The 11142-nt window shown below is 30.8% G+C and overlaps 1 protein-coding gene across 1 annotated transcript; it reads left to right on the top strand.

Moving 5' to 3' along the window:
- Positions 1 to 2628, top strand: LOC128197532 (vegetative cell wall protein gp1-like). The gene is made up of 2 exons (XM_052879588.1): positions 1 to 5; positions 1063 to 2628. Exons 1-2 carry the CDS (start codon positions 1 to 3, stop codon positions 1796 to 1798), a joined length of 741 nt encoding a protein of 246 aa, XP_052735548.1. The 3' UTR covers positions 1799 to 2628.
- The last annotated feature ends 8514 nt before the right edge of the window (positions 2629 to 11142 follow it).

The raw sequence follows: 11142 nt of genomic DNA, 5'->3' as shown, positions 1-11142 counted from the left end.
ATGAAGTATGAACGTATACTGTAATATCAATAGCAAACAATAATAACCAACAAGAAACAAGTTCAATCAAACAACAACAAACAAGTTCAACCAAACAACAACACCAAACAAGTTTAACAAATAAGTTCTTTAAAACGAAAACTAACATTCAAAAGGTGGGTTTGTCGAAATAAAGTTTCGTCACCCGTGAGAGAGAAAATAGAATGCGCCTACGAAGGACAAGAGCACGAAAATAATCGGTTAAAACAAACAAAAATCATATATAAAGTAATTAATTAACATGTAATGCTCGTTAAACTTTGTTCGAGAAAATTTTGAGAAAAGAAGAGGGTATCGTGTGCTAAGATAAAATGAATGAATTTTCAATCTCCCGCTCAAATTTTTATTGAATTAAGTAACCTTTTGACGTCGAATTTAAAAGTTATTCGATATTTTATATCTTTTACGTTGAATTATAATTTTAAACAACGTTTAATAATTACATTTATTTACAAACATATCTATCACTTATTTTTAAAATTAACTATTCAGTGATTAAACGTTAAACATGTGATATTATACATTATTTTTGTACTAGTGTTGGTTCGAACGTGACATTTTATGTCAATTCTATAACATTTTACGAGAAAAAAGGACGTGACATAATAAGTTTATTTATTATGTCAGGTGTATAATAAGTTTAAGGTTAAAACTGTTGTTGATTTTCATATTTATATTGAATTTTAATTTTATTTTTAAATTTTAAGTAGTTTTAATTAGATTTTTTAAATAAGTCATTTTTATTAATTATGACGTCAGGTGAATTTTAATATTTAGTAAATGATGTCTGGTTTTGTTTCTTTCTTCTTCTCCTTACTTTGGTTTAATACCTCTTTTGGTCCCTAGAAAGGGGGCCAATGTTCAATGTGGTCTCACCTTTTTTTCGAAGTTCAATGTGATCCCATCTTTTGTAAAAAGTGTGCAATCAAGTCCTTTTTGCAAACGGCGTGAAGTTTTTAACGGAGCAGCTGACAGGGTGGACTGAATATCATTACGTGGCTTTGTGTGGGTAATACGTGGTAGAGAGAGGGTGATACGTGGCTCTGAGCCTGTGGACTGTAACTCCTTTAACTGCAAGCCATTTGTTCCTTCACCTCTTTCCCCCACAACACCTGCAACTCCTTCACCACCATCTCCTGGGACACCTTCGCCTCCATCACCTGGAACACCTTCACCAGTAACTCCTTCGCCTCCATCACCAGGGACACCTTCACCTTCACCTGTAACTCCTTCACCACCATCTTCTGGGACACCACCTGTAACTCCTTCGCCTCCATCACCTGGAACACCTTCACCAGGAACTCCTTCGCCTCCATCACCTGGGACACCTTTACCTGTAACTCCTTCGCCACCATCTCCTGGGTCACCCTCACCTGTAACTCCTTCGCCTCCATCACCTGGGACACCTTCACCCGTAAATCCTTCGCCGTTACCTTCACCTACAACACCTTCGCCTCCTTCACCTGCCGCACCTTCCCCATTACCTTCACCACTACCTACACCTCCTTCGGAACCACCCGGTGGTGGGACATTCCCCTCCACCCCGGCCAGTGGCACCTTCTCCACTACCACCAATTCACACTCCTCCTTCACCGGTGTATTTGCCACCACCACATTCTTCCCCTGCTCCACCTGGCTACTCTTCACAACCTCCTCCACCTTCGCAATTGCCGCCTCCATCATACACTCCGCCTTCTCCAGTGACACCTTTTCCTACTCCAACGCCACCCAATGGTGTCCACTCTCCACCGCCTCGTAGACGGGGTCCCGCAGACGCGCCTCGGCCTCGTAGGCGAGGGACTTAACCACGTCCTCGCGCTGCGCCGCGTTGAGTTCGTTGAGAAGCTTTGCGACGTTGCTGGCACCGAAGACCTTGTGCACGTAGGCAAAGCGCTGTGGGTTGTCCGGCGGAAAATACGGCGCGAAGACGCACTCCTGCGTGCACTTCCGGCGCTGAATCTTGCACGCGGCGCAGGGGGAATTGGACGACGACAAAGAAGAGGACATTATTCTCCTTACTATAATAAGAGGACATTATTCTCCTTACTATCATTATTCTCCACGCACTTCACCTCTTTTTTTTTATCATTTCAATTTTCTTTTTTTTTCATTAATTCATTTATTTCTTATTATTTTATGTCATTTCTTTTTAGAAATATTCTTTACTAAATCCTAAACTTGATGTAGAATTTTTTTATTATGTGATTGATTGTGTCAATGGGGTGATTTTGGTTGGAAGCATGTTTTCAATAGTCAACTAAGAGCAATTACTGCGCTTTTAATATTGAATGCAAATAAAAGCTTATTAAAATCAACTCTGACAATTTAAAATTTTAATTCTCGTATTCTTATTGACTTGAATTAATTCTCTTTCCTTATTGACTTGAATTATTATGAATATTGCAGTCGAGAAATAAGAATGGCAGAAAAAGAGTAGGTCGCAGAGCAAATGTATGTATAGGGATGAATGGGAGAGCATAAGTTATGGCTGCAAAGGCAGTTGCATTGCAGTTGCACTTTGTGCTGCCGCTGATGGTTACTAGTGTATCGTTATTGTCTCTATTATATCACACTACTTTTATTTATTTATTCATAAATTTTGTTTCTTTTGCTTGCTACTGGTTGGTATTATATGTTAGCATTTCGAATTGAGTTGATTTTCTAAATTCGCTTTCTCTAATCAGTGTCTTATCCAACGCATTGGGGGGTCTGCAATGAAACCGTGTCGGTCATCAATCGTCCCTTTTAGTGTCGGTCATCAATCGTCCCTTTTAGTGTCTATTTCCTGAGTTAAAGTAATAAGTTACGAACAAAAATGGTAAACACTTTGATTACAGCAACATCACCACAGTAACAAGTAGGGATTATCTCACCTCCTCTCACACCACAACCATGGGACCACCCAGAAGATCCTTTGCCCCAACTTCTCGAACACGATGAACACCCTTCAGAAGAAGCCATTCGTATCCCAAATTAGCAATTTCTCTAAAACTCCTGAACCCTAATTTCTGATTTCCTAACCTCACTAATATTACCAAATTTACCCTCTCAGAGCCACGTATCACCCTCTCTCTGCCACGTATTACCCACACAAAGCCACGTAATGATATTCAGTCCACCCTGTCAGCTGCTCCGTTAAAAACTTCACGCCGTTTGCAAAAAGGACTTGATTGCACACTTTTTACAAAAGATGGGATCACATTGAACTTCGAAAAAAAGGTGGGACCACATTGAACATTGGCCCCCTTTCTAGGGACCAAAAGAGGTATTAAACCCCTTACTTTTTTAGTTTTTTCCATTTTTTTATGGACATGATATTTGATTGCGTGTGGATGTTTTGTGCTACTTTTGTAGGTTATTCATAACATTTTAATCTTTTGAACTATGTTTTCAATATTTTTCTACATTATTTGGTCACTCTTCAGTCTAGTTATGGAAATTGAGTTGTACTTTGTTTTTGTTTCTACTGTATGTATGAAGGTTAGCTAAAAACTTGTGAATATGTTCTTTTTTTTTTTTTTCTTTGTGTTGTTTCTACAAGAGTCTAATACTCTTTTAGCCAAGAATGTTTTGCCAGATTTATCTTTAAAAAAATTATATTTTATTGTCATTCATGCCTTTCTATTTCTTTAAAGGTGTTTGTCATTTTTTAACTCTTTCCAAGATTTCAAAATAGCCTTACAACATTATTTTCTAATAAAGTCCTTTAAAATTTTGTCTAGTGTTTTGTAACTTTTTTTCATGGTCTTCTGTAATTACAAAACAGGTTTCTCTTTTCTCAACTTGCTAATTGTTAACATTACTAGTGTTTTTTTATTAATGACTCCGACCAGTTTCAACTCTTTCACAGTTTGTGTTTGTAGTTTCAACACCTTTAATTCCATGTATTATTTTCTTTACATTCAACCACTCAATAAATCAAATTCACCTCAGTTGTCGTTAACCTTCTGTCATTCACGAGTTGAATGTATGTTGAAAATCTTGTTCCCAACACATTATTAATCAAGGTTGTCAAACTCGAGAGTTTACGTAAACTCGTGAGAGTCCAGTAAACTCGAATCGTAAACTCGAATCGTAAACTCGAATCGTAAACTCGTAAAAGTTTACTTTACATGAAAAAAATATAAATTTAATGAAATGTTTTTCATAGAAATATTATTATTGTAAAACATAAATTGAAATATTAAAGTCTCTATATCTAATCCTCTAACAATGTCATCATCATCTCCATCATCATTTTCCTAGAATATTTTTACTTCTACTTTTAATTGTTGAAGATGCACTTGGATCAACTTCTACCGAGTTTGATGCGTTTCCAGACATAATAAGATAAACTTTTTCACTACAAATATAAAAAAGAAAATGCCGAAGCTTAAAATATTGTAGCAGCAAGGTTTGTTCAACAGTTCAGTGTGCAACATTTTATTTTTGAAAAATAAAATGAATGGGCGGTGCTATAAAATGAAACCCATTAATATTGTGCTGGAAAATGCTTTGGTAATAAAACATGAAATCAATTTAAACATCACCAACAGTATAGGTGGCAGAGGGTTTACACTTATGCAACCCGTGAGCTCTACAGTTGAGATTGACGGTCAAAGACGACTACGGCGAGATTGACTGCGACAGCGAGATTGACGGCAACGGCGAGATCAACGGCAACGGCAAGATCGACGACGACGACACGAACGACGCGAACGAAGGAAAGATCGAACGACGACAAGGAAGGTGTGATAGAGGGCGAGATCGACGACAGGATAGAGGGCGAACCTGATTAACAACAGCGCAACAGAGGTGAGATCGAACAATGAGATTGACGGCGAGAGCGCAAGAAAGGAGATGAACAGTGAGAATGAAAGCAGTGAGTGAATCGGTTCAACGAAAGCTCAAAAAACCTAACCTCGTTTGTCCTAAAAAAATATCTTCTCAAACTCGCAAAATCGGAACCCAACTAGCGATTTCAGGCGAGTTTAACGAACCTATCACCGATTCTACCGATCCCACACCAAAAACGAGTTTGCTTACGAGTTAACTCGAAAGCACCGAGTGAACTCGTAAACTCGACCGAGTTAACGAGTTAACTCGCAAGTTGATAACAATTTGGACTTATTTACTACACATCAAAAGAAAAAAACTTAATTCAAACTACTCAAAATCTGAAATTAAAAATTCTAATACAAATATAAAGATTATCCGAGAATTTTAACCTAACTATAACTTTTATTACAAAAATTTATTATGACAATTACCCTATACTGATCACAACAAGTAGTTATTGAGTACTATTTTCTATTAGTGATTAATTAATAGAGTTTAATTGATATATTATAAGATTCTAAGATATTGATTATCGATCAAATATGATTAAATGTGAAAATAAAATATGATTAAAATTACATTACGAGGAATTTGTGCGACTGATATTCAATATATGAAAACTTTTAAATGTGTTGTACTGTATGAGATCAGACATGCCAATACATCTCTAATAAATAAAAACCAATTAAAATTAAACAAATTTGTCAATAGATATATCAACTGTACTTTGTACTTTGACAAACAAGTTGAATTTTCAAACAATTATTAAATATATTTCAAATGTACAAATGCTACCATTTCCACATCATGATATGCAAGATAAAATAAATTGAAGATAATGAAAATAATTCCTCCAAACTTACAATCATTTATGAGAACTAACTAATAAAAAAGGAGATACTAATAATTACAAAAGACCATAAGTATTTTTAAGATGAGAAAATCGTTTTAATTAGAGAGTAAAAACATAAGGGTATAAGTTAATTAATTAAGTTTTATTAACATTAAATATGATTACAAGATAATCAAATCAAAAAGCACAAACAAATATCTATAACCAATCAATACATCAAAACAATAATATTTACAAATATGAAAAACAAAGATAGAAAAACTTAAAATAGAAAAAAATGTGATATTAATTTCTCTCAACATAAACTTTCAATTGATCTTAAATGAAAAACCATTAACTTGTTGTAAACATTTTACCTGGACCCAATAATTAACAAAATAATTATGACAACAAATTTTCTCTAGCTTTTATTAACTCTATTAACCTAAAAGACCTTTATCTATTTAAGTGTATAATCAAGATTGTCATAATATAACATATCATATTGTTCTTGAGCATCAATAATAGGAACCTCTCTATTTCATTTCAAACTTATTGATTATCAACACCACCATGTTTCTTTCAATATAATTTATGAAAAGAATAAATTGAAATTATTCAATAAAATATTAAAAAAAGGATTTGTGAGTAGTTACATAAAATAAAATGGTCTGTGTATATATTATTATCAAAAAGTTTACATGAATCACAAAAATATTTATTCTACTGTCCAACTCTTAACGTTTAAACTGAGTGGGATGATGAACTAAGTAGTTGGTAGAATTCAGCAGCAGTGGTGGAGAAGGCATGTGCATGTTGATGTAAGAATTGAAGGGTACGTGCATGTTGATGTGAGGATTGAATCCTTCTTGCACTTGCATCAACGGATGATTTAAAGTATCGAGAGACCTAAAATAAATTTCAAAATGAAATTTTTTATTAAAATTATATTTTATTTTTTAATTATTTTGAGACATTCTTTTAGAAATATAAAATAATTGATACTTAAGGACTTAAAATAATTAGTACTAAAAAATGATTTTTTTTAAATTTAAAACAAATATTTCACCTCCTTGGATTTTGAGGCAGCCCGACCAACATCTCATGAGATTGTGAAATTGGAAGATGAACCATGTCATGAATGCTGTTCCTTTTCTTTTTCTCTTCTGATTTACTTTGACGGATAAAATATTTTTGTGCATGACTGGCTACTTGGGTTGAATTTTTTGTTTGAACGTAAGAGGAAATATTTTTCCAATCTCCTTTTCCATATTTATTAAGTCCTTCCAGAAATCGTCTATGACAAATAAATAAATATCAGAATTAATACAATATCATTCCAAAGTAAATAAATTATAAAAGAAAATATTGACACTAAAAAAACCTGTGCTCCACCGTAGTCCAAGTTATCCGTTTTTTTTTCTTCGACTGAAACTGTTGCATATGTTGACGTTCTAATGTTTCAGACGGCGGCGACATTAAAGGGACTTCGGGGACAATCGGACATGTCTAAAACAAATTTGAAAATGAAATATATTTATTATAATTTTATTTAAAAAATTTAAGATGTTTTTAGACATGTTAAAATGTTGTCAAAAATATCATTATCCTATTTGAATTCTCAACAAAACAAAACTTTACCTGTTTGGATGTGATGGAAACAAGTTGGCTGAAAATGATCGAGGACGGTTCAGGCATAGTTTCGATAATAGACAACAGATCAGGATGGATTTTAGACAACACTTCCGAAGCCTCAGCGAGTAACTCATCAACCGTCTGTTCCGCCATTGCTATTTCTTTTCAACACTTTCTTCTTTCTTTCCAACTCACTACAGAAATTCACTCTATGCTTTCTCTCTTTCACTTCTATCTTCTCTCAACTTATACGTTATTTATAGATATGATAGCACCAAAATGAGATCCTAGGTGTTATTTATGTAACAAGAAAATAAAATATATTTAATAAGATTGTGTATTTAAAAGTGGATAATGGAGATAATAAATGATGTGGTTTAAAGTACAAGAAAAATTAATAAACTATAAGACATAATAATATTATGTGTTCATTAAAATTTGATAACTAGATAATATATACTTAAAAGCCTATTTTTTCTTTAAAATTATGGGTTCTCTTTAAACATTAATAATCAAAAAGTATAAAAACATATCATTTGTAAATGCAAGCTAACAAATTGTATTGATATTCAGGTTAAAATTAAATAATGATCTTGAGTGAATTAATTTTTTTAAATCTAGTCTAGATTTAATCTATATATCTAATAAAATAAATTAATTATTAATAATATGATATCATTAATATATATATATATATATATATATTGTTATGTGTTTTTAAATTAGTTCACTTTTATACGTGGTATTATTATTATATTTAGTATTTAACATTTATTTATTTTTAGTTAGAAAGTAGGTTAGAGGATAGTTAGTATATTCCATTAACCTCTTAAACGTTTTTGTTAAAAGAAATGAAAATGAACTTACAAAAATTATAATGTAAATAAGAGACTTTTAAAATTACAAAAATCAAACCTATTTCATTTATAAAGTTGTTTTTCTCTTCTAAAAATTATAAAATAAAATTTACAACATTGCCATGAAACATGAATTTAGTTCTCCACTCTTTGAAAATATATAATTTCAATTCTTTATATATCTATATTCATATCTTGGAACAGTTTGTATGGTTGAAATACAACGATTAAATTTATAATATGTGTATTTATATTTAAATTTAACTTTGGTAACAATTTATTTTCATCAAAAAAGTTAATACTGTAATTAAATCCGCATAATTATTTCACTACAAAAACAATTCTTAAATTATGATCCGTTTTACTGATTAAAAATAATTAAATGCTATAATGGGTAATTTAGATATAAATTTATAAATTAAAAATTATTAATAACTAAAATAGTTTTTATAATAAATAAAAAATTATAATTATTTTCTAAATTGATAATTAAAACAGTCTTATTAAAAATTCATATATAAATTAATTATTAATATTAATTACCAAAGTTTTGAGTACTATAAAATTTGGTCTTTAATTAAAAAATTAGCCTTTAAATATATTTTTGTAACTAAAATTGATCATTATTTATAAATTTTCTTATAATATTTTTTAAGTTTGAGAATTAACTAAATATTTTTTAAATTATAAGAAACAAAACCAAACTTAAAGAAAAGTTGTAAGGATAAAAATAAATTTACCCTTATGCTTAAATTTAGAGTTTTCTTTTCTTCAAAATTCTTAACCGATTTAATTATTTAAATAATATAATATATTATTATGTTAAATTCATTTTAAAACAACATATCTTTTAATTTATTAAAAGTGATACTACTTATGTTGATTATTAAAATAATATGCATGATTATGTTAACTAACTTATTTATAAGCGAATCTACAATTTTATTTAATAATATTTGTACTGAGTGATAATTTGAATAAGTTTTTTTTAAAAAAAAATAAGACTTTTAAAAGGTTAAACTAGATTTTAAAATAATTTATAAGAATGATTTGTGAAAATAACTAAAATTTTCTTAGAAAATAGAAATAAAAAACCTCAAAAATTTTATAATAATACACCAAAATATTACACTATTCATAGTATATATTACAATAAACCTTCAAATAAATAATAAATTTTATTCCACCAATATTTATTTACGATCGATAGACATTACGTTAAAAGGCATGATTACGTTGGCAGAAATGAGTGTCCTCCATGTATATATATTGCATTGCCTTTAATCCCCCAATAACGACGATGCCCTCAAAACAAAAATAAAATCAGGACATCAACTTCAAATTGTGAAGAACATCAATAGCATGAAAAATCATACAAGATGCATAAAACACATGCAAAAGTCAGTGCTAAATTTAGTCGTATCAAGACTATATTAACTATCATGGTTTATCACTAAAACCAAAAGTGTAAAAGCAAATATAAGGTTCATAACATAAATAAAATCTCTTTATACGTAGAAAAGTTAAGTACAAAGGAATTGCTTAAGACTTTTATATAGGGAACAAGATAGTGACATTGTTGACAAACTCTTGAACATATATCTGATATATAGAAAAGGCATGACAAAAATAGTTTATTTCATTTGTTTAATGAGTCACATTGTTTGCTGAATTTTACGACATCACTTTTCGTATTGATCTCATTTCATTAGATATCATGAGTATGATGTGTCATGTCGATTAGATTCAGCTCTGTCATTTCTTATATTTCACTGAACAACCATGTTGACATGATTCTACAACATTGTTTGTTGTATTGATTGAATTTCATTTGATTGTGTTTGTTAAGTCATATAATTGAGAGAATTGAATTGCATTATTTCTTAAATTGGTTGTATTTCATTAAACGGTATTCGATGAGGTACGTTTGGAGGATTCAATTACACAGTTGCATTTTATAAAATGGTGGAATCACGATATTTGGATAATTTTGCTCATAATGTTATCGGAATTTGGCTTGTAATCCAAATTTTGTAATCTCTATAGAATTGAAAGATATTGCTCTTACACTATCATATATATGTTGTAAAGACTCAATCAAACACATCAAATATTTCATGAGGATACTCGTTCTTTTTAAGAATATTGGTCATTTTCTAACCATGTAAGAGTTGTGTATATAGAAAATACTTTGACGTCTAAGTCAACCAAGCGTATCAACAAAATAATAAATATAGTAACTAATGACTAACATATCTATTATTTATAAGCTTTTTATCTTAATGAGTTTCGTTCGTGTGGCTAATCATTTGCATTAGTCTTTAATTAGCTTATCCTTCTAATGATACTTTAATCTTGATGGTAATTTAGTCACTATAGTCAACACTTGTCATAGAAATTGTTTTGGTTAATATATAATCAGTCACACTATCATGATATGTCCTTCTACCATAAGAGTTAAGTACATTTAAGCGTAAGTAGTCAAAATATATTCGAACAAATGGTACAATTATGTATTATAGAATTGGATTAGGAACTAAACTATGCATTCATGAAATGGTTTTAAAAAATACTCCTCAACATTGAAATAGAAAATTCAATTTCTAATCCAAATTTCAAAATGCCACCGTTTTTTGAGATGTAATTGAATCCTTAATTACAGGAATCAAAATACAATTAATGAATTTCAACCAACATAAGAAATGATGCAGTTGAACTCTTCCAACTATGAAATTCATCAAACACAATTTAATGAAATGAATACAGAATTAAATTTGTCAACCATGGTTCATTAAACACAATTTAACGAAGTGCAACCAACACAAGAAAGGATGCAGTTGAATTTTATCTACAACATGGCTCATCATCATACACAACTTAAATAAATGAAAGCAATAAATCATCTACGTTCATGACTCATCAAACAAGTGAATTCGACTATTTTACAATGTCTTTTCTTCT

The sequence above is a fragment of the Vigna angularis genome, chromosome 6 (assembly GCF_016808095.1).
Source record: "Vigna angularis cultivar LongXiaoDou No.4 chromosome 6, ASM1680809v1, whole genome shotgun sequence".
Taxonomy (NCBI): Eukaryota; Viridiplantae; Streptophyta; class Magnoliopsida; order Fabales; family Fabaceae; genus Vigna; species Vigna angularis.
The sequence above is the reverse complement of the archived record's forward strand: the minus strand, read 5'-3'. Positions and strand labels throughout refer to the sequence as shown.